The 23,180-nt window shown below is 45.6% G+C and overlaps 1 protein-coding gene and 4 long non-coding RNA genes across 34 annotated transcripts in view; 2 read left to right on the top strand and 3 right to left on the bottom strand.

Moving 5' to 3' along the window:
• The window catches only part of col7a1l (collagen type VII alpha 1-like), a 28,472-nt gene extending 22,527 nt beyond the window's left edge, over positions 1-5,945 (top strand). Inside the window, 24 exon segments of the mRNA XM_061761529.1 lie at positions 304-429; positions 501-572; positions 783-818; positions 885-944; positions 1,043-1,087; positions 1,173-1,208; positions 1,281-1,316; positions 1,404-1,460; positions 1,533-1,604; positions 1,665-1,736; positions 1,798-1,833; positions 1,897-1,977; positions 2,061-2,168; positions 2,233-2,295; positions 2,858-2,920; positions 3,013-3,129; positions 3,443-3,520; positions 3,599-3,652; positions 3,731-3,779; positions 4,185-4,331; positions 4,737-4,793; positions 5,097-5,280; positions 5,356-5,387; positions 5,464-5,945. Coding sequence (XP_061617513.1) covers positions 304-429; positions 501-572; positions 783-818; positions 885-944; positions 1,043-1,087; positions 1,173-1,208; positions 1,281-1,316; positions 1,404-1,460; positions 1,533-1,604; positions 1,665-1,736; positions 1,798-1,833; positions 1,897-1,977; positions 2,061-2,168; positions 2,233-2,295; positions 2,858-2,920; positions 3,013-3,129; positions 3,443-3,520; positions 3,599-3,652; positions 3,731-3,779; positions 4,185-4,331; positions 4,737-4,793; positions 5,097-5,280; positions 5,356-5,359 — 1,653 coding nt within the window. The 3' untranslated portion in view covers positions 5,360-5,387; positions 5,464-5,945.
• A 5,510-nt stretch (positions 5,946-11,455) lies between these two features.
• LOC133471962 (uncharacterized) overlaps positions 11,456-23,180 on the bottom strand; it is a 25,914-nt gene continuing 14,189 nt past the window's right edge. The window contains exons 4-13 of one of the 8 annotated variants that reach the window (XR_009786486.1): positions 22,924-23,047; positions 22,425-22,521; positions 21,871-22,358; positions 21,658-21,788; positions 13,099-13,195; positions 12,544-13,032; positions 12,337-12,467; positions 12,032-12,107; positions 11,776-11,961; positions 11,456-11,663 (exon numbers count right to left, since the gene is read on the bottom strand). This is a non-coding gene — a long non-coding RNA (uncharacterized LOC133471962). Of the gene's footprint in view, positions 11,664-11,775; positions 11,962-12,031; positions 12,108-12,336; positions 12,468-12,543; positions 13,033-13,098; positions 13,196-21,657; positions 21,789-21,870; positions 22,522-22,923; positions 23,048-23,180 lie in introns of all 8 variants that reach the window. The other 7 variants (XR_009786485.1, XR_009786483.1, XR_009786484.1 and 4 more) reach the window with 7 other exon arrangements.
• On the bottom strand, positions 14,437-18,463 carry LOC133471968 (uncharacterized). Of its 2 annotated transcripts, XR_009786510.1 has the most exons (4): positions 18,149-18,463; positions 16,766-16,868; positions 14,567-14,646; positions 14,437-14,492 (listed from the first exon to the last, which is right to left on the bottom strand). It is a non-coding gene; the product is annotated as an uncharacterized LOC133471968 (long non-coding RNA). The 2 variants fall into 2 exon arrangements; XR_009786509.1 differs by having other exon boundaries at positions 14,442-14,646; positions 18,149-18,420.
• The window catches only part of LOC133471961 (uncharacterized), a 7,816-nt gene continuing 3,276 nt past the window's right edge, over positions 18,641-23,180 (top strand). For 2 of the 22 annotated variants that reach the window (XR_009786479.1, XR_009786477.1), the window contains exons 1-10: positions 21,100-21,232; positions 21,364-21,460; positions 21,557-21,582; positions 21,681-22,090; positions 22,269-22,350; positions 22,455-22,557; positions 22,654-22,679; positions 22,774-22,836; positions 22,945-23,014; positions 23,102-23,174. This is a non-coding gene — a long non-coding RNA (uncharacterized LOC133471961). The other 20 variants (XR_009786474.1, XR_009786462.1, XR_009786461.1 and 17 more) reach the window with 20 other exon arrangements.
• On the bottom strand, positions 20,776-21,592 carry LOC133471967 (uncharacterized). The gene is made up of 3 exons (XR_009786508.1): positions 21,353-21,592; positions 21,071-21,228; positions 20,776-20,960 (listed from the first exon to the last, which is right to left on the bottom strand). It is a non-coding gene; the product is annotated as an uncharacterized LOC133471967 (long non-coding RNA).

Genomic DNA, 23,180 nt, shown 5'->3' with positions numbered 1-23,180 from the left:
AAATATGTTTACAGCGCAACCACTTCCACGTTGATTGACTTTGCATCTCATCTATTTTTATTTGAGAGGATTTAATTGGCTGAGGGACTCATTGAAAGCATTGTGTGTGATCTTTACACATAATTGGAAAGCTATTCTCGAGCATTTGGCACCTGAATCATAACCTGTGATGGGAAAACAAGCGCCTGTCTGCTTTCAAAAAAGGTTTGAATGCTTGTTCGAAGAAAAGGTGGTTTATTTAAAACAAATAACACATTTTAAACTATGAACATAAAAGCCAGTTGTTTTTAATCATCCACTCAGGGTGAACCGGGAGAGGCGGGGCCGCCGGGCGCTCAGGGAATCCAAGGCATCCGCGGGAGCGCAGGCACGCGGGGGTCCCCGGGCATCGGGGGCCCCCCGGGGGACCCCGGCCGGCCCGGCGGAGAGGTACGTCGCCATGTCGCCTCTCCGCCTTCAAAAAGATGCACATGGGGTGTTCGCTGTGTGTGTCGATGCAGGGCGAGCGAGGGAAACGGGGGAAAAATGGACCGCCGGGAGGCACGGGACCTCCAGGAGCGCCTGGACCTGATGTAAGCGCGCACGTATCGACAGCGTATGGCCGTTAGCAGCTTAGATTTACACATTACGACTCTTTAAACCGCAACAACGGAGAGAGCCTCTCCGCATGGGAAGTTAGAAAGCAGTCATAAGTGTAAAAGGGACTTGAAAGCTCTTTGAAGCAAAGCGTTGAAGTGTGATTTCCTACTAAATTCCGATGACATCATTCTATTGTGATCCAGGGATCACCCGGTGTGTCTGGAGTAAAAGGCCAAAAGGTAACTAACTATATTGAAATAAGTAAGAAGTCCATAGCAATTGCAAAATGTGCAAAATGTTCCTAGGGGGAGAGTGTTCCAGGAGAGCCAGGGCCTCGAGGTTTGACCGGCTTCCCTGGAAAAAGGGTGATTGATTTCTTATTTATTGACTCGGTGTTAGGGGAAACTTGCAGTTGTCACGACGTACAAGTCGGTGTCGGTGTTTCTCACGGCTTCAATTTCAGGGCGAGAAAGGGGCCCCGAGTGAGACAGGAAGCCCGGGACTTGTTGTGAGCGCTTCTTCTTCCATTTTCATTTGCTTGGTTTCCACTCATGTGAACCTTTCGAATGAGTCTGTGTCCTCTTTGTTTTTAGGGCTCCAAAGGTTTACGTGGTTATAAAGGTGTAAAGGTAAAGGTCCTCTTCCACAGATACAAAGTTGTCACTGGCGTCATGGCATTGATTTATTTTATTTAACACCAGGGCGAACGCGGGTTGCAAGGAGTCAGAGGAGAACGGGTATGTTTTTTGGGTTTTTTTGACACATTTATCAGCTATCAGGCAATCTTTTGTATGAACATCTCATCGTTTTATTCCTCTCTGCAGGGGAGTGACCTTCAAATTCACGGGCCTCGTGGCTTTAAGGGCGCCAAAGGCGACGCGGTGAGAGCCTTCAAGCAATTTCCGAGCTCCCGAGAACGCGCTTTGAGATGTTCTCTATTGGGTTTGTTACAGGGTGAGCGAGGCTCTCCGGGATTTGAAGGCGATAAAGGGGAGAAGGGCGAGGACGGCCCACCTGGTATTAAGGTACGATGAAACTGTTGTTCTCCTACAACCTAAGGTAAGATTTTCCATTTTTTTCCCCAGGGCCTGAAGGGTGATGCGGGCACTAAAGGCGCTTTGGGACGCTTTGGCGGTCGAGGACCGGGCGGTCAGAAGGTTTGTCGACTTTCTTTTTGTTTTGAAAGTGATTTCAAATATTAAAACTGTCTTTCTCCAGGGAGATTCAGGAGAACCGGGTGACTTTGGAGTCATGGTAAAAAAAACATTTTAAAAAGGAGCATACATACAATACATACATACGATGTCATTTTTTAAGGGTCGTCCCGGAAGTGACGGCCTGAACGGCACCAAGGGGGACAAAGGAGACACGGGACTCCAAGGCCAGAAGGGTAATCAGGTACAGCGAAGCCGACGTGCTCGTTATCGTCTCTTGAAATCTCGACTGTTTAGCATCTTGCTTGTTGGTTTTGTTGCTTGCAGGGGGATTCGGGAGAAACCGGTTCGCCGGGAGAGAAGGGAGCCAAGGGAGAGAAGGGCTTCCGGGGCATCCCGGGACGCTTCGGCAGTCCCGGCCTCGGCGGCGATCAGGTTCGTTGTGGGGTTCGCCGGTCATCGATGCTCTGAGCGCAATTTTGAAATCACTTCTCAACAGGGGGACGCGGGCTCACCTGGCGCCCCCGGCATACCGGGCCTGAACGGACTCACCGGACGAAAGGTGAAAATTGACATTTTTAGCTTAGCATTGCAATTTTTCATACAAGTCCGTTTAGCTTAGCGCTAACAAACAACAAACAAAACACCAGATACAGGCTAACGGATAGCAGCGCTGTCACGGTTTTACAACCCTTTAAGCGACGGATATTTGGAAACAAACCATTGAGAAACACATGTAGACAGTATAAGAATACCCGCAGGCATGTATTCTTTATCCTCTGCAAAGAACAACTTGTATTAGAGTTTTGACCGGCTCCATGTAGACTATGTATGTATGTATGTATCATACTGCCCCAAGGTGGCCAGAAGGAGCAGCACAGTCTCTTGAATTGAAGCAAAAACTAACAAAAAGTGCATTTACATTCTATTTAATAAACTACTATATAAGGGAGTACTACTTTTAATTATACAATGTTAGAAAAAAATGTTGAAACAAAATAATTTGGAAAAGATGGTTTAAGATATGGTTGATTTGCGTACCGAGCATGGTTAGCAAACAAATTAAACTTGTACCCTAAAGGCACCACTGTATTTGGAGTGTATATAATATTGCGTTCTGTCAGGGCGACAAAGGCAACGCCGGCACGAATGGCGTCGGCGGTGAGTCGGGAGGAAAAGGGGAGAAGGTTTGTACGCTGCATAAACGCGATGACAGCGACATTTACAACAGGAAATTAGGATAGTAGGAGTTAGTGCGCCGGTGCTTTCTGGCCTGTAGGGCGCGGATGGTTTCCCAGGCTTCCCGGGATTCAAGGGCTCGGCGGGAAGATCTGGAAAGGATGGAGGCCGAGGACCACCGGGGGGCCCAGGACCCCGGGGGGACACGGGAGCCAAGGTACTTCAAGTGGATGATTTTTATTTATTTTTTTTTTAGCATAATGCCACATCTTTTAACCTTAAGTCATGTAAACAATGTGAGTATTTACATATTTGTGTAAAATATAACTGAAGTAAAGTTTGGGTGTCAAAAGTAGGAGGATAAAAGTAGTCCATCGCTCGTCAATTAGCTACTTGCAGCTACAATTAGGACGCCCACAGAGTGTCTGGACTCCTCTAATAAGAAGGATATTGCAAAGGTGGATATAATTGGGCGTGCACGCTGTGTGCGAGATGTCGCCAACGTGTGTGTGCGCGTGCCTCAAAATAAGGGCGAGAGGGGCCGCAGAGGAAAAGCGCCGCCGTGTCAGCGAGGAGCGCCCGGGACTCCTGGACTGAGAGGCCGGAGTGTGAGTGCGCGTGTCACCGCTTGTCCACACACACAAACACACGCGCATTTTAAAGCGTGCGTGTGTGTGTCCCTGCAGGGTGTGTTGGGAATCGGCGGAGCGAAGGGCAACAAGGGGGAGCCCGGCCTCTCGGTATGTGCCCACACACACACGCTGTCATACACACACATCTGCCAACGATGCACACTGATTATGTTCTTGTGTGTGAAGGCTCATGAAGTGAAGAAGCTCGCCACCCAGGAGATGAAAGACAAGTGCGGTGAGTGTGCGTGTGTGTGCACATGTAATGGTGTCACGAGTACACGGTGAACTCCGTCTTATTTGCAACGGAGCCAAAACGCGCCCACGTGTGTGTGTATGTGTGTGTGTGTGTGTGTGTGTCTGTCTGTGTGTGCGCATGCATGCACATGAGCTCATGTGGCGGCAACATGGCACCCGTGTGTGTGTGCCCATCTGTTGTGTTCTGTCAGGAACACACACACCGCAGCGCCATTGTAGATGTTCGAACACGCATATAAACACACACAGGGCAATTAAAGGGGACGCGCTATTCCCTAGCTCATTGTGGCTCGGTGATGAAGCGCTGCTTCCGCCGATGAAAATTCAATTACGACAAATGAAAAGTGTTGATTGCGTTCCACGGCGTTTGCACGTATGGCTGCAGGCTCGGCGTACGAGTTGACGTTGAGGTCGGCGGATCCCGACGGGACGTCCCCGCGCGCCGACCCCCGCGACCTTGACGAGGAAGACTATGGCGGCAGCGTGGAAGAAAGGACGAAGACGCAGGGAGGATTCCCACCAAACGGCACCGGTGAGCGAGCGCCTTATTGTCAGTAGAAGAGAAAAGTACGCCGATGGTCGACGTGACGCAAGAAGCGGCGGCACATTTCAGCCGTGCTCATTAGCGAGCGCCCCAAAACCGGACCCCCGCGCCCCCTGCAGCGCACGATCAATCAGCAGCCCAATTTATTGCCATCAAAAGGCCGCCATTGCCGCACTCAATGACGCATTGCTTCAACAAAATTAACTTTTTCTTCTAATTATTGTGCTTATGCAACACAACCATGTCCTGCCATGAATTGCGTTTTGGGATGCTGCGTCCTTTGCTAGCCGGGCTTTTTTCAATTGTTTTATAACATTTTCGAGGGAGTTCTGCTTGCATGATTTTTGGAAGCAATAATCTGAAATCTACCAAATATCTGTCTTCTTCTTTTAGATGGCGTGGAGACCCTCCAGAGGAAAAAAAGACGAGTTTTTGGAGCGAGATCCTCTGGTGAGTCTTGCTTTTTTTTCTTCTTCTTAAACTTCCTGTTTATTGTTATTGCCACGCCGTCATCTATGAGTAATGACTTGTTTGAAATCGACCAAAAAACAGAATCCATGAATGTTTGACAGGCTCGTGTGCTACTTTTTGACAGCACTGACGTAACAGTTAATCCCCAAAAGCAACTGTAAATTGAATTAGACATTTTCTCCCAGAAATGGTATGGAATACAATTCCATACATTTCGTAAATGACTTGAGATACGAAGTTTTGAGTCGCAACCGTACCACAAGACGCTTTTTTGCCCCCCAGGGTCCGAGCGCTGCCTGGAGCCCATGTCGGAGGGCGGGTGCGCCGACTACGCCCTCCTGTGGTACTTCCACGCCGGGGCGGGCGAGTGTCGGCCCTTCGTGTACGGCGGCTGCGGCGGCAACCGCAACCGCTTCCCTTCACGGAGAGAGTGCCGCAGTCGTTGCGGGGAGACGCGCCCAGGAAGGTAAGAGAACGCGAATGAAAAACAAAAAAACAAATCCGCTGACTTGTATTCAAATGTCTGATTGCGTTTTCACAGATGACAGCAGTGCCTGGACAATTGTGCGTACTGTACGTATAAGGATTCTCATTTTTATACATGTGATTCACATTATATGCCAATCAACTGTTGTTCTTCTGTGTTCAGCTGCCTGCGTTCCTGATGAGGGGCCACAGGCGGACACGAGGGTGGTGGGGGTGGGGGGTGGTTGTTGACGTGTGGAGCCCCACCCGCCTTATTGATTCAGATTCCCTCGCGCACCATCACGCTCCCCAACAAGCTAAAGAGACGCGCCACTCTCTTCAGGCTCCAATCTCGTCCCTTTCAACCTCAACTTTATTTAAAGAGCACTTTATAAAACAGAACCTGAAAAACAATAAGTAAAATACATTGAATATTCCTGTTTAGGTTATCTTTAAAAAACAGAATCAGCCGGTGACAGCAAAACTTGTGCAGCGCCCCGTCTGCGCCTTTAGACCAAACCCTGACGCACCTGCAATCGTCGGCACGATTGAAGCACATGTGGCAGGCAGAGAAGCACACGTGGCTTCCCTGGAGGAGGTAATGACGTCAAGATGCCGAGTGATGGACATTCATCTTCACTTGAAATAAAAACCCACCGTATTTCATTGGAATGACTCCCTGTGTATTTTCCACTTTCTGACTAATGCCGTAATGAGTTTGTGATGTCAGGAGGAGCCCGAAAACAGCCGCCAAGTGTCCCCGCCATTGAAGTTGAAGAGGAGTAAGTCGTCGTCCCCCTCGGCGAGCGCGAGGGAGGACGCCTGTCACCGCCTCGGCGCGGTTATTAACCCCGCCGCGCTCGTTTACCTCTCGACCGCCATGATCACCGCCCGTAAAAACCCGCTAATATGTTGAAATCGCGTTGAGTCAACCGTTCGCTTCTCGGCTGGAGGCGGCGGCGTGGGGACGGTTCACGTGTCCTCGTCCGTACGAGACGACCGTGTAAAGAAACCTCATCTGTTGGGAAATCACGAAGTGTTGAATAATCCATAAATTGTTGCATAAACCCCCGCTAATCACACGCAAATATCGAATATCTGCAAGTAATTGACGCCCCCTTAAAAAGTTGTAAAGTATAATCGCTACAAGATGGCACCAAAGCACAACTTTTGTCGAAGTGAAGCTACTCGACTCACTCCGACATCGTTCCTTAGCACCAAGATTAAAACTTTAAAAATAAAGCGTTCTTTAAGATCAAATGTGTTGAGCTTGAAAGTTAAATATAACACAACTGTGCTTGGGGAGTGATTCTTTTTGAGTCCTAGTGGCAAAATATTAGGAAGTCTTATGTTGATGTAATACACTTGTCCACCATTTCAAAATAAAACCTGATTCTTTTTTGGACGAGCATCATTTGTGGACCCAGCGCTCGTGGAGAAGTAATGGCGCTGTCCACGGTGCTGAAATCAAGCAGGTTGAATGAGGGTTGGTGTTGATCGACGGTGGGGGCGTGGCAGCCGGTCGCGTCACGCGGATGACGTCACACTGGCTACTAAATGGAAGGCGGTGGTAAAAGAAGGTACAAAGTGCGGCTCACACTCGCGCAGTCGGGATTGTGGAGAGTTTCTTGTGCAAAGGCTCCAGCTGCTGTTTGTTTGCTTTGACTGCGGTAAGTTTCGATGATTTGACGCCGCAATAGTTTGACTCGAAACTGCTGTTTGCGTCCCAAAGTGAGGATAAGTACACTTTATTGAACACTTTCACAATCCTGCCCACTTTCGATTCTTTTTTTGCAATTAATTTTCGCACTGTGTGTAGTGGTTGCAGTTGCACAGACTGCGCCGGTGTGTCTAATGAAGTGTGCTGCAACTTGTGCCCCCCCCCCCCCCCCCCCCCCCCCAGCAGAGGACCCCCGCGCCACCCCCCACACGCGATGCTGTCGTCCCTGAAGACCCTGCTGCTGCTCTCGGTCCTGTGCTCGCCCTCCTCCAGCCTGTGCCTCCGCCTGGCCCGCGGCCGCTTCGACCTCCTGTGCGACCACCGGATGTCCGGCGGCTTCTCCCCGGAGGACGGCTGGGGCTCCCTGCTGCGGTCCTCCGCGGACTACCTGGCCGACTCGTCGGCGAGTCGGGAGAAAAGGACTTACAGCGCGGCGCCCAAGTCGCGCTTCCAGAAGAGCCGCGCCAAGCTCCGCGGCCAGGACGAGCGCCGGAGCCGGCTCACTCTGTCCCTGGACGTGCCCACCAACATCATGAACGTGCTCTTCGACGTGGCCAAAGCCCAGAACCTGCGAGCGAAGGCGGCCGAGAACGCGCGTCTGCTCGCGCACATCGGCCGCAGGAAGTGACTCGGCGCCCGCGCTTTGAAAAGGAACTTTGAGGACTTGTTTTCCCATCATTTGCAGTCGCGTTGTGTTTGTGTCGGCTTACGGGTGACTTCCATGCCGGCGCCTCATTGAAAAGAGCCTGCGGTAACTGACGGCAGAGGCACAATAAATGGCCGGATAGGGACTTTACAGCGAACACGGCCAATTGTCGATGAGAATGAAGTCAACAGCTATGCCCGTTGCCTGTGATTGTGCAGACATCTCTTTTGGCTATGTATTTTTTTGTTTCGAGCACTTCCGTCAACTTGAACTGCCACATAAGAATTGTTTTACATGCATCGGGTTTCCCCAGCTGCTTTTTGTTGTTGTTCGTCCATTTCAGAGTGTCAAAGTGCATGGGAATGTCTGCGTGAATATGTGCTCATCAGATGTGTTATTTTTATACACGGAACAAATATTTTCCCCAAATAAAGCAGACGCAACAAACAACACCGCCTCGTCCTGCGGTCCATGGTCTTTTTAATGTTCAATTTCGAACCAGTGATGAAGTGAGTCACAATCACGAGGAAGTGGGGGGGGGAGGGGGTAAACACATGATGCAATGCTGCCGTCTTGTGGCCAATCGGCGTCGCTGCATCCTGGTGGGAATGAGACCAACCAGACCTGCCCACTTTCGAGGCCGTTTTCCAAGTGGTTACACTACACATTGGCTATTATCAACTTCATCGGATACGTCAGGGTGGCAGAATGGTCTAAGACTTTACCTCTGGCACAGGTGACCCGGTTTCGATTCCTCACTTGCTACTTCATTTCTTTAAAGAAATGCAAATATTGAAGCTTTCGAAATGGGGAATAAAGAGGGAGTCGAACCTGGTTCCTTCGAAACCAAAGACAATGTGTTAGACCACTTGACCACAATCGTCTTTGAAATGTGATGATTCTAGTCGTACTCATAAATTTGCTGTCCTTCAGTACACTCCCAAAACTGGTGAACAGAGCTTAAAAAAAAAGGCACTTGAGCGCCTCGCGTTGGGGGGGGGGCGTCACTGGCCGACATCCACGACGCTACATATTGGCCCGTACCTACTTCACTGGACACGCCAGCGTGGCCGAATGGTCTAAGACTTTACCTTTGGAAGAGGTGACGCGGGTTCGATTCCTCGCTTGCTGATTCATTTCTTTAAACAAATACAAATATTGAAGCTTTCGAAATGGGGAATAAAGACGGATTCGAACCTTATTCGTTCTGTACCAAAGTCGACATCTTAGACTACTCGACCAACAGAGCTGAGTAATATCAGGATTTTTGTTGTATTTATCCTTCCGCAGCATATTAGTGAAAAATAAATAAGACCAAAAAATTGCAAAAAAAATCAAATAAAATGGTCAAGCGGTGTAAAACTTTGTCTCCGGTTCAGATGACCCGTGTTCGAACCCCTCTAACTGATTCAAATAAATTCGAAGAATGAACAAGTGGAGGGCAGAAAGTGGAATCGAACACGAGTCAAAGTAAACCAGAGTCAATGTCTTAGACCACTCGACCACTTTCGGATTGTCAGCTTCGAATTTGGAGGTTGTATTTATCGGATCAAGCAACTTCAGTAACCGAAAATGGTGAACAGAGCTTAAAAAAAAAGGCACTTGAGCGCCTCGCGTTGGGGGGGGCGACACTGACCGACATTCACGACAGTACACATTGGCTCTTATCTACATCACCGATCACGCCACGGTGGCCGAATGGAGTAAGACTTTACCTTTGGCACAGGTGACCCGTGTTCGATTCCTCCCTTGCTGATTCATTTATTTAAACAAATGCGAGTATTGAAGCTTTCAAAATGGGGACTATAGACGGATTCGAACCTTATTCGTTCTATACCAAAGGCGACATCTTAGACTACTCGACCAACAGAGCTGAGTAATATTAGGATTTTTGTTGTATTTATCCTTCCGCAGCATATTAGTGAAAAATAAATAGGACCAAAAAAATGCAAAAAAAATCAAATAAAATGGTCAAGCGGTGTAAAACTTTGCCTCCGGTTCAGATGACCCGTGTTCGAACCCCTCTAACTGATTCAAATAAATTCGAAGAATGAACAAGTGAAGAGCAGAAAGAGGGATCGAACACGAGTCAAAGTAAACCAGAGGCAATGTCTTAGACCACTCGACCACTTTCAGCTCGTCAAGTTCCCATTTGGATGTTGCATTTATCGGATCAGGCGACCTCAGTAACCAAAAATGGTCAACAGAGCTTAAAAAAAAGGCACTTGAGCGCCTCGCGTTGGGGGGGGGTGACACTGGCCGACATTCATGACACTACACATTGGCTGGAATTTCAAGTGCTGGACACGCCAGCGTGGCCGAATGGTCTAAGACTTTACCTTTGGTCCAGGTGACCCGGGTTCGACTCCTCACTTGCTGCTTCATTTCTTTAAAGAAATGCAAATATTGAAGCTTTCCAAATGGATAATAGAAAGGGATTCGAACCCGAGTCCTTCCGGACCAAAGTCAACGTCTTAGAGCACTCGACAAACCGAGCTGACTAACATCACGACGTTTGTTCTATTTATGCGTTCCGTGCTAGTAAATAAAAAATAAATAGGACCAAAAATTGGCGAAAAAAATCAAATAAGATAGTCGATTGGTGTAAAACTTTGCCTCCGGTTCAGGCGGTCTCGGGTTCGAGCCTCACTTCTCCAAATCGACACATAAATGCAAATATTGAAGGACACCAAATGGAGGAGAAAGAAGGAATCGAACCCGGCCGACCTAAACATTAGGCAACGTCGTAGACCACTCGACCAATCTCGGCTTGTCCAACTCGCATTTGGAGGTTGTATTTATCGGATCAGGCGACAGTCTCAAGTTTTGACGTTTGGGCGTCGTGTGCGCATATGTAAGAAATAGGAGCAAAAGTACCGGAAACACCAACTGAAGATAGCTCACACGATCACGACAAGAACTTCGGTGCTGGCGGACCGGAATCGAACCTCGCTCGGTCCTGCATTTAGCCTTCCTGACATATTTTCGAAGGTTTTTCCGTCTAAATGCGTTTTTTTTCTTTCTTTTTGTTAAATAAAGCTTTTTCTTAAAAAAAAAACCCGCACGTGCGATGACGTGACCAGCTGCAAGCTATTTAAGCTGCGACTAATTGCATGAGCGTTCTTTCTCCAGCGGCTGACAGCATCCCGTCGTCCTCACGCCGCTGCTGCTCTCCACACATTTCCACAAGGTCAGTCTTCAAACTTCTTCTTTTGCCAAATCATTTCAACTTGGTTCGCCAACTTTTAACACGAATTCCTGTTTTCGGCGTGCCAATCAAACTAGTTAGCATGCGAACGAACGTTTGCCTGAATGAAGTTAAATAACGTCAAGTGCCTGCTAAAATGACACAAACGCATTTATTTGACTTGTATGGCAATGAATAAATGCCTAAATGCATTGCACTTGATCATGAAAGTATTGGCTCCAACCCTTTCCAACATCTGGAGAAGAGCGCCGTTTCGTGGGAGGTAGGTTGCCATATTCTCAATTTAACCGAATTATAACAACTGTACCTGTGTGTGTTCATAATTGTCTAATTTCTGTCCACAGGCTTCCGTCTTAAGCGGCCAAACTGATTCTAAAAGATCTACTTCAGAGACTTTCTGTATCTTTCACAGCATGACGTCTTGAAGTTTTTATTGCAGCTCGACTTTGTATACACATGCTGACCAAATGTCACGTTGCTAATTATGTTACTGTGTCTTTCTTTCTTGTTTAGAGAGCCCTGCTCGCATCACTGGTGAGACACGCACACTCGTACACACAAAAAATATCTCAATTTGTTTCAGCAAATGATGAGCTACCATGTGGCAAAAGCTAACAGATTTATTCCTGTGATGACATCATTAAGGTGGGAACATGTCACAACACCCAAAATGCATTCATCTCCAATGGTGATGGTAAAAGATTGTGCCTTTGCAGCAAACATTCCTTACATCCTGCTTCTGTGTGCAGTTATGACAACCTCCACTTGAAGCGCCGCTGCCTGAGGACTGAGATGCTGGGTTTGAACACTCTGTAAAACAAAATGGCTGATATAAACATTTTAGTTTAATATATTTCTCTCTTCTGTCATTCCCCCAAAGCTGCACAGAGCTGCAATCCGGACCCCCAACAAGGTAAGTTACCTTCACTACTCTTCACTCATGTCCACTAGGTGGTGCAAAAGCATCTTGGCCCTGGAGAACCTGAACCCGGCTTGGACCGACGAGTGAAGCAGATTTCCTGGTTTAAGGTCTGACTTGATCTGCGTCAAAGACTGACATCCTTTTGACTTCATCCAGCGCTGCGTGAGTAACAAATCGTGTACGAGGCTGGATTTGACATGCCGCAAAACAAAATGATTGCCATGAAAATTTTTAAACCTGTCACTTGCTTACTTACTCTGCATGCAGGGTGGCTTCCAGGACAAGTTCCATTGTGGCAGAGAACCACCTTGGCCCCCAAGATCCTGCACCTGCTGGGGAAAAACAGTTCTACGTGACTATGCAGGTGGTCCTCAATGCTGTTGAAACTTGAAAATAAACTCAATTAGCAGTTTGACTGGTTCAGTTTTCTGTGCGCTCAAATGTGTTCTTGTTCTTCCAGAGACTGAGGAACACGTTCAACTTCCTGTGAGTGCTCTGTGTTGCAGGAAAAACTTGTTTCATCTCAAAACATAAATTAACCACAATGTTTGGTTCACTCACCGATGTCTTTTTGGCTTCTTCAGGGAGGTCACGACACATTGGTCGACGCGCTCGTCTTGATTGTGATGGTCATCAGCAATGAGGAAACTGTCATTCCGGCTTCAGTCGGCTCAAGTGCAAATTATTTTAATCTGGAGGAGAAATAAATGCAAATTACAACATATTTGTTGATCCTCACTTTTTCTTGCCTTGCATGTTATCTCTTACTCAGCTGGATGACCACATCAGAAGATGCTGAAGCCAAACTGTGGAGCAGCCTGAGTTGGACAAGTTTGAGATGTTTGCACTGGTGTCCACACACACTTGACAGTCCACTCTGTGAATACACTGAACAATCATCACAATGTTGTTCAAATGTTTTTCCTTCCTTCATGCTCCGCTTCCTGTGAGCGCTTGGACAAAGTCCCAGAGAGAAACAAGTCACATCCTCTTCATTGCTGGTGGGTTTCATCTCTTGTCAAATGTGCTGTATGGCAAAACTTAACAGATGTCTTTGTTTTAGAAATTCTGGCCTCAGTTGACTATTTTCCTACTGCATGCTCATCTGTGTTCAAGGCAATCTTCTGAAGGAGGGTGATTTGCAGCAACCACTCCTCACATCCTGCTTTTTGTGTGCAGTCTTGACGTCATGCAGAGCTGCGAGAGGAACAAGATGTATGAGGCTCGCCTGTCTCCACGTCTGCTGGGTTTGACACGCTGTAAAACAAAGATTGCCTTAAACATTTTAACATCCTTCTCTTCTGCAGTTTGAAGAGTGCTCACCTGTTTTTGTTTTTTTGACTCTGCGTGCAGGGCGGCTTCCAGAACAAGAGCCATCGTGGAGGAGAAGCACCCTGGCCCCCCCAAGATCCTGCACCTGCTGGGCAAAAGCAAGTTGTACATGAATGTGCAGAAGGTCCGAAATGCTGTTGAGACTTGAAAATAAATTTGATTAGCAGTGTGACTGGTCCTTCTTGTGTTCAGTTTTGTCCTAAAAATGTTTGTTCTTCCAGAGACTGAGGAACATGTTCAACTGCCTGTGAGTGCTCAGTGTCTCTTGTTTCGTCTCAAAAACATAATTTAATGACGTTGGGTTAATGTTTGACTCTCAGATGTCTTATTGGCGTCTTCAGGGAGCTCACGACACATTGGTCGACGCGCTGACTGTGGTGACGGTCATCAGCAACGAGGAAAGGGTCATTCCACCTTTAGTGGACTCGGGTGCAAAATTTTTAATGATCTGCAGGGGAAATTAATGCAAATTTACAACATGTATTGTTCTTACTCTGCATGTCTTCTTACTCAATTGGAAGACCACATCAGAAGGTGCTGAAGCCAAACTGGAGCAGCCAGAGAAGTTGGGGACAAGTTCGATGGTTTGCACTGGTGTCCACACTTGACAGTCCACTGTGAATACAGGTCACAATCCTCACAATGTTGATCAAATGTTTTTCCTTCCTTCATGCTCAGCTTCCTGTGAATGCAGCAATGTGAGCACTTGGACGAAGTCCCAGGCAGCAACAAGTCACATCTTCTTCATTGCTGGTGGGTTTCTTCTCTTGTCAAATGTGCTGTATGGCAAAACTTAACAGATGTCTTTTAGAAATTCTGGACTCAGTTTTCCATTTTCCTCCTGCATGTCCATCTGTGTTAAAGGTAATCTTCTGAAGGAGGGTAAGGGACACCTGAGATGACCTGCAGCAACCACTCCTCACATGTCTTGACAGCCAGCGAGAGGAAGAAGATGCACGAGGGGTCCTCAATGAGAACAAAGTATGCATGTTCATGATAAATTTAATTCAGCTTCAATGGTATTTTAATAAAATAAGACTTGTTTTGTTTTGCACAGTAAATTTCAACTGGTCAAAACCCATCTTGGAGAACCTGAGTCCAGCATCACCACGCACCTTGGACTGACTGATGAAGCAATCTCCTTCGTTAAGGTCTGACTTGATCTGTTGCAGAGACACTTGATGAATGCAAGTACTTGATTTGTTGTGGTGGGGGAAATGGCATCATGATCAACTTCCTGTCCACCATGCTGAGATGATATAAGCTGCAAACCAACTCTCAAAGTAAGTTATGAAGATCACTCCCCTGCTTTTTGGTTTTGACTCTGCATGCAGGCTGGCTTCCGGTCCAGGCCTTCCTCATCCTGGTGCACTCCTCTTCCTCAGCTGAAGGACAACATCCAGGTGATGACAACCAAAAGTGGGGGATGAATTTGAGGAGCCAACTTTGGTACGCTCACAATGCTCTCCACAATCGTGACTTTTCTCTGCCCAAAACGTGTTGTTGTTCTTCCACAGGCTGAGGAACATCTTCAGCTTCCTGCGAGGTCGCAGAAAAAACAAGTTGCACATCCTTTCCCTGTAAGTTTCATTGCAAACAATTTGCTACAAAAAAACATGTTTTGTATAAAGGTTTGATTCACGGATGTCTTTGTTTAACAGGGTCACGACACACCGGTCCATGCTCTCCTCACGATGACCAGTGACTATCAACAGCAACGAGGAAACTGTCGTCAGTGACTGCCTGGTGAAGTGGACCTGTCATCCAACACTGAAGTTGATGCTTTTAACGGTAAGCTCTTTGCTCTTGACTCCAGTCTTTACTTCTACCAAATTTGTTGTTGTTTTTCCACAGGTGCTGGGGAACATGGTCAGAGTCCTGCCAATGCAGATGTGCGAGCACTTGACGATCCCAGAAAACAAATTTCACACCCTTTTCGTCACTGGTGAGTTTCACCTCATGTCAAAAAACATTTGCAGCACAAGTTGACATTTTGTCTTAGGTCTGCAATCTCTTCCCACTGGCCGACGACTTCACCAGGCAGCGACAAGGAGACCATCGTCATCCAACATGTAAGCTTTATTTAAAAAAAAAAAAATAATAAATTTGCTTTTTACTCTGCAAAAAAATTAAACTTGTTGGGAAAAAACTTGTCTGTCTTTATTCTTCTAACACAAAAAAAGTGTGCCCCCCCCAAGGGTATGCAAATTACATGCAAATTTGTGGGCGTGGCTATGCAAATTTGCAAAAATTGGCAGTCGCTTCATTTGGTACACTTGGGAAGAGTATGTTCTACTCCCCCCCCCCCCCCCCCCAAGTGTACCTAATGAAGTGGCTGCCAATGTTTGCATATAAAGTATGAAATGTGCATATTTCATACTTTATATGCAAACATTGGCAGCCACTTCATTAGGTACACTTGGGACGAGTAGAACTTACTCTTCCCAAGTGTATCTAATGACAGCTTCAACTGAGCTTAAAGCACACGAGTGACACTTGGGGAGAAGTAGAACTTACTCTTCCCAAGTGTACCTCATGAAGTGGCCGCCAATCTTCTCATAAAGTATGCAAATTTGCATATTTCATGCGAACATTAGCGGCCACTTCATTAGGTACACTTGGGAAGAGTAAGTTCTACTCCTCCCAAGTGTACCTAATGAAGTGGCCGCCAATGTTCGCATGTAAAGTATAAAATTTGCATATTACATACTTTTATATGCGAACATTGGCAGCCACTTCATTAGGTACACTTGGGAGGTGTAAGTTCCACTCCTCCCAAGTGTACCTAATGAAGTGGCCGCCAATGTTCGCATATAAAGTATGAAATATGCAAATCTGTATACTTTACATGCGAACATTGGCGGCCACTTCATTAGGTACACTTTGGGGGGGGGGGGCAGAATGTACTCTTCCCAAGTGTCACTCGTGTGCTTTCATTATGTACAGCCTGGCATCCAGTGTTTTTGTAAATTTATTTTCATTGAGATAATGGTTTCAAATTGTGGAAAAAAAAAAAAAAAAAGCTGTACATGATATTGCTAAGTTTAAACTCAGTGAAGGCACAGTTAGCAATAAAACAAACTTTTTGCAGTTCACCCTGATATTGTACCAAAAAAAACATTTTTTTTCCTTTACAATCTGAAACCATTATTGCAATGAAATTATATTTGCACAAACACTAGATGGCAGGCTGTCCATGAAAGCAGCTCAAGGCAGAGGACGCCATGTTGTGCTCTTGAGGAGGTGTGTGATGTCGCTGACGTGAGCGCACGCACCAACTGCAAAAGCCAAGCTTCATGTACTGCGCACACGCACGCACCCACAACAAGAACATCATTCAATGGTTCTATTCATGTGCTTTTAACAAGTTGCCAAAAAACTAACGTTCAAATAACAGCAACCTAGTTTTTTAATAATTAGATGCATTTTGAAATAACTTAGTAAAACAACACCATGTTACTAAAAAAAAGTTATTTGGGCTGCGCCAATGTAATTTAAAAGCAGATGTTCAGAACCGTTGAATGATGTTCTTATTGCGTGTCCGTGTTGTACAGTACAAGAAGCAGAGGTCAAAGCACACCGAGAAAGGGCCGAGTGACTTCAGACACCTCCTCAAGCACACAACATGGCGTCCTCTGCATGAAAACAGTAAACACACCTGTCCAAAAGCAGGTTGTCCTCGTCATCGTAGCGCAGTGCCGTCCACGTGTCCCACAACTTTGCGTCTGTCGGCTGCGTGTCCGCTCAAAACCTCCTCGATCCTGTCAGGAAAACAAAAGCAGTCAGTGTCTTTCTTTTGCAGATGTCACATTGCATTCCCCCCCCCCCAAAAAAAAAACTTCAATTTAAATTAATATGGCAATGAAAGAGAAACGAAAGGTAATTTATGCAACTGTGGATTATAATATTTAATAATCATGTTGGACCAATTCAACGATTGGTTGAAGTTTATTTTAAACATGCAGTACAAAAAATACAATACACATATCCCATACTGAAACACCATGTACTGCTCGTACGAAAAGGAGGTGGAAGTTGTTAAATGTATTTATTATTTATTAATGAAGTGGTCACCAATATAGCCCCGCCCCCTATGCATACCTAATAAAGTGTCTGAAATGGACAAAATATTAGCTACACCATCTGTCTTGTGTCTTGTGACTTTATTGGCTATCATCGCAGATGGACAAATGTCATGAGCGGCGAATAGATACCCCCACCCCATGCGTACTTGGGCTGCACAATATTTCGTTTGCGCATCGTCATCGCGATTTTGCTGCGATGTTGGTGTACAGTAAACGCCGCTACATCGCGGTTCATGCATCCCGGTCCCATTTTTTTTTTTGCAATTGGGTAATAAAAATAAATTATACATATTTTTTTCTGACAGTTAAGGCAATTGATATTACAGGTAGTCTCTCCGGGATGCAAACAAATTGTTTTGGACTCTATGTGTGGTTAAAATATGATATTTTCGCCATTTTCTGTTATTAATTTTGGCATTTTATGGGGAAATAAAATACCAGTATTTTAAGGGGAATATTTAGGGTGGGAAGGGGGGGCTGGTTTGTTTTTGTCCCGGTGAACTGAGTTCAAAATTTGAAATTATGAACTATTAACTTAGTTCATTTTTAAAACGATGAACTGAACTTTGAACTAGTTTATGTAGAAAAATGACCTTTCCCAACACTGATCCTGTATTATTTCACATCACAATATAGCTCAAAGGTTTGAAAAATAAAAAATTTGCAATGTCATGAATTTTTTTTCCTCCTATATCTTGCAGCCCTCGTTTGTGTACCAAATGCAGTGGTTAAACGTCTGCAGGCCTTGTGTATTTACATTTACGTGGCTTAATCTTTGAGATTAAACGGCTAACTGTGACTATTGTGTCGGTTCCAAACAGTTTTCATGACGTACGGTCACGATAAAGTTTTGTTTGAACGAACGAACGACATCTGAGAACAAAGTTAACGCTGTACTGGACAGCAGTCCCATTTCCTCACACAAACAAGCCATTTTAATACTTAATAAAACTTACCCCAACATCAATTCCAGCGTCAAGTGAGAGAAACAGCCATGCTTTTATGAGTCTTTTTTGCCAAAAATTGTAAGTTCCGCGTCCAAACGTGTAGCTGAATTCAGCCCGATTTGGTTTGTGTACGACAACAAAATCCGTCCGGGCCAACGGAGGCCATAATGTTGGTTCCGGGTTCTCCTCACGACATTGACTTTACCGCATCGAACGGAAACCTTTACAGTCAGAGGAAGAAAAGAAACAAAAACAAAACAAAAAACAATAATAATAGTAAAATACTAATACAGTCCTGAAGTCTGTTCATGTGGCAAATAAAAGTCCAATGACTACTCGTGTTTGTGTGATGTTCTCAGCAACCCCTTTCCAATGAGGCAACATCAGAGCCATATATAGTGAGCTTAAAAAAAAGGCACTTGAGCGCCTCGCGTTGGGGGGGCGGCACTGGGAGACATTCACGACACTACACATTGGCTCTTATCTACATCATCGGAGATGCCAGGGTGGCCGAATGGTGTAAGACTTTACCTTTGGCACAGGTGACCCGGGTTCGATTCGTCCCTTGCTGATTCATTTATTTAAACAAATCCAAATATTGAAGCTTTCAAAATGGGGAATAAAGAGGGATTCGAACCTGGTTTGTTCTAAACCAAAGTTGACGTCTTAGACTATTCGACCAACCGAACTCAGTAACGTGAGCGTTTGTGTTGTATTTATCCTTCCGCAGCATATTAGTGAAAAATAAATAGGACCAAAAAATTGCAAAAAAATCAGATAAAATGGTCAAGCGGTGTAAAACTTTGCCTCCGGTTCAGATGACCCGTGTACGATCCCCACTAACTGATTCAAATAAATTCAAACAATGAACAAGTGGAGGGCAGAAAGAGGGATCGAACACGAGTCAAAGTAAACCAGAGTCAATGTCTTAGACCACTCGACCACTTTCGGCTTGTCGAGTTCGAATTTGGAGGTTGTATTTATCGGATCAGGCGACTTCAGTAACCGAAAATGGTGAACAGAGCTTAAAAAAAAAGGCACTTGAGCGCCTCGCGTTGGGGGGGGCGACACTGACCGACATTCACGACAGTACACATTGGCTCTTATCTACTTTACCGGACACGCAAGAGTGGCCGAATGGTCTAAGACTTTACCTTTGGTACAGGTGACCAGGGTTCGACTCCTCACTTGCTGCTTTATTTCTTTAAAGAAATGCAAATATTGAAGCTTTCCAAATGGATAATAGAAAGTGATTCGAACCCGAGTCCTTCCGGACCAAAGTCAACGAGTTAGAGCACTCGACAAACCTAGCTGACTCACATCACGACGTTTGTTCTATTTATGCGTTCCGTGCTAGTAAATAAAAAATAAATAGGACCAAAAATTGGCGAAAAAAATCAAATAAGATAGTCGATTGGTGTAAAACTTTGCCTCCGGTTCAGGCGGTCTCGGGTTCGAGCCTCACTTCTCCAAATCGACACATAAATGCAAATATTGAAGGACAGCAAATGGAGGAGAAAGAAGGAATCGAACCCGAGCCGACCTAAACATTAGGCAACGTCGTAGACCACACGACCACTCTCGGCTTGTCCAACTCGCATTTGGAGGTTGTATTTATCGGATCAGGCGACAGTCTCAAGTTTTGCCGTTTGGGCGTCGTGTGCGCATATGTAAGAAATAGGAGTAAAAGTAGCGTAAACACCAACTGAAGATAGCTCACACGATCACGACGAGAACTTCGATGCTGGCGGAACGGGATCGAACCTCGCTCGGTCCTGCATTTAGCCTTCCTGACATATTTTCGAAGGTTTTTCCGTCTAAATGCGTTTTTTTTCTTTCTTTTTGTTAAATAAAGCTTTTTCTTAAAAAAAAAAACCGCACGTGCGATGACGTGACCAGCTGCAAGCTATTTAAGCTGCGACTAATTGCATGAGCGTTCTTTCTCCAGCGGCTGACAGCATCCCGTCGTCCTCACGCCGCTGCTGCTCTCCACACATTTCCACAAGGTCAGTCTTCAAACTTCTTCTTTTGCCAAATCATTTCAACTTGGTTCGCCAACTTTTAACACGAATTCATGTTTTCGGCGTGCCAATCAAACTAGTTAGCATGCGAACGAACGTTTGCCTGAATGAAGTTAAATAACGTCAAGTGCCTGCTAAAATGACACAAACGCATTTATTTGACCTGTATGGCAATGAATAAATGCCTGAATGCATTGCACTTGATCATGAAAGTATTGGCTCCAACCCTTTCCAACATCTGGAGAAGAGCGCCGTTTCGTGGGAGGTAGGTTGCCATATTCTCAATTTAACCGAATTATAACAACTGTACGTGTGTGTGTGTGTGTGTGTTCATAATTGTCTAATTTCTGTCCACAGGCTTCCGTCTTAAGCGGCCAACCTGATTCTAAAAGATCTACTTCAGAGACTTTCTCTATCTTTCACAGCATGACGTCTTGAAGTTTTTATTGCAGCTCGACTTTGTATACACATGCTGACCAAATGTCACGTTGCTAATTATGTTACTGTGTCTTTCTTTCTTGTTTAGAGAGCCCTGCTCGCATCACTGGTGAGACACGCACACTCGTACACACAAAAAATATCTCAATTTGTTTCAGCAAATGATGAGCTACCATGTTGCAAAAGCTAACAGATTTATTCCTGTGATGACATCATTAAGGTGGGAACATGTCACAACACCCAAAATGCATTCATCTCCAATGGTGATGGTAAAAGATTGTGCCTTTGTGCCATTCCTTACATCCTGCTTCTGTGTGCAGTTATGACAACCTCCCCTTTAAGCGATGCTGGGTTTGAACACTCTGTAAAACAAAATGGCTGATATAAACATTTTAGTTTAACATATTTCTCTTCTGTCATTCCCCCAAAGCTGCACGGAGCTGCAATCCGGATCCCCAACGAGTTAAGTTACCTTCACTACTCTTCACTCATGTCCACTAGGTGGTGCAAAAGCATCTTGGCCCTGGAGAACCTGAACCCGGCTTGGACCGACGAGTGAAGCAGATTTCCTGCTTCAAGGTCTGACTTGATCTGCGTCAAAGACTGACATCCTTTTGACTTCATCCAGCGCTGCGTGAGTAACAAGATAGTGTACGAGGTTGGGTTTGACATGCCGTATAACAAAATGATTGCCATGAACATTTTTAAACCAGTCTCTTCTTCAGTTCCACCAAAGCGTCAGTTGCTTGCTTACTCTGCATGCAGGGTGGCTTCCGGGACAAGTTCCATTGTGGCAGAGAACCACCTTGGCCCCAAAGATCCTGCACCTGCTGGGGAAAAACAGTTCTACATGACTATGCAGGTGGTCCTCAATGCTGTTGAAACTTGAAAATAAACTCAATTAGCAGTTTGACTGGTTCAGTTTTCTGTGCCCTCAAATGTGTTCTTGTTCTTCCAGAGACTGAGGAACACGTTAAACTTCCTGTGAGTGCTCTGTGTTGCAGGAAAAACTTGTTTCATCTCAAAACATAAATTAACCACAATGTTTGGTTCACTCACCGATGTCTTTTTGGCTTCTTCAGGGAGGTCACGACACATTGGTCGACGCGCTCGTCTTGATTGTGATGGTCATCAGCAATGAGGAAACTGTCATTCCGGCTTCAGTCGGCTCAAGTTCAACTTATTTTAATCTGCAGGAGAAATAAATGCAAATTACAACAAGTATTTGTTGATCTCACTCTTTTTCTTGCCTTGCATGTTGTCATCTCTTACTCAGCTGGATGACCACATCAGAAGATGCTGAAGCCAAACTGTGGAGCAGCCTGAGGAGTTGGACAAGTTTGAGATGTTTGCACTGGTGTCCACACACACTTGACAGTCCACTCTGTGAATACACTGAACAATCATCACAATGTTGTTCAAATGTTTTTCCTTCCTGTGAGCGCTTGGACAAAGTCCCAGAGAGAAACGAGTCACATCCTCTTCATTGCTGGTGGGTTTCATCTCTTGTCAAATGTGCTGTATGGCAAAACTTAACAGATGTCTTTGTTTTAGAAATTCTGGCCTCAGTTGACTATTTTCCTACTGCATGCTCATCTGTGTTCAAGGCAATCTTCTGAAGGAGGGTGACTTGCAGCAACCACTCCTCACATCCTGCTTTTTGTGTGCAGTCTTGACGGCCTCTTGTTGACGTCATGCAGAGCTGCGAGAGGAACAAGATGTACGAGGCTCGCCTGTCGCCACGTCTGCTGGGTTTGACACTGCAAAACAAAGATTGCCTTAAACATTTTAACATCCTTCTCTTCTGCAGTTTGAAGAGTGCTCACCTGTTTTTGTTTTTTTGACTCTGCGTGCAGGGCGGCTTCCAGAACAAGAGCCATCGTGGAGGAGAAGCACCCTGGCCCCCCCAAGATCATGCACCTGCTGGGCAAAAGCAAGTTGTACATGAATGTGCAGAAGGTCCGAAATGCTGTTGAGACTTGAAAATAAACTTGATTAGCAGTGTGACTGGTCCTTCTTGTGTTCAGTTTTGTCCTCAAATGTTTGTTCTTCCAGAGACTGAGGAACATGTTCAACTGCCTGTGAGTGCTCAGTGTCTCTTGTTTCGTCTCAAAAACATAATTTAATGACGTTGGGTTAATGTTTGACTCTCAGATGTCTTATTCGCTTCTTCAGGGAGCTCACGACACATTGGTCGACGCGCTGACTGTGGTGACGGTCATCAGCAACAAGGAAACGGTCATTCCACCTTTTAGTGGACTCTGCAACAGTTTTAATGATCTGCAGGGGAAATTAATGCAAATTGACAACATGTATTGTTCTTACTCTGCATGTCTTCTTCCTCAGCTGGAAGACCACATCAGAAGGTGCTGAAGCCAAACTGGAGCAGCCAGAAAAGTTGGGGACAAGTTTGATGGTTTGCACTGGTGTCCACACTTTACAGTCCACTCTGTGAATACAGGTCACAATGTTGATCAAATGTTTTTCCTTCCTTCATGCTCAGCTTCCTGTGAATGCAGCAATGTGAGCACTTGGACAAAGTCCCAGGCAGCAACAAGTCATCCTCTTCATTGCTGGTGGGT

Source organism: Phyllopteryx taeniolatus, chromosome 22 (genome assembly GCF_024500385.1).
Source record: "Phyllopteryx taeniolatus isolate TA_2022b chromosome 22, UOR_Ptae_1.2, whole genome shotgun sequence".
NCBI classification, from domain to species: Eukaryota; Metazoa; Chordata; class Actinopteri; order Syngnathiformes; family Syngnathidae; genus Phyllopteryx; species Phyllopteryx taeniolatus.
This window is presented reverse-complemented; position numbering and strand designations above follow the sequence as displayed.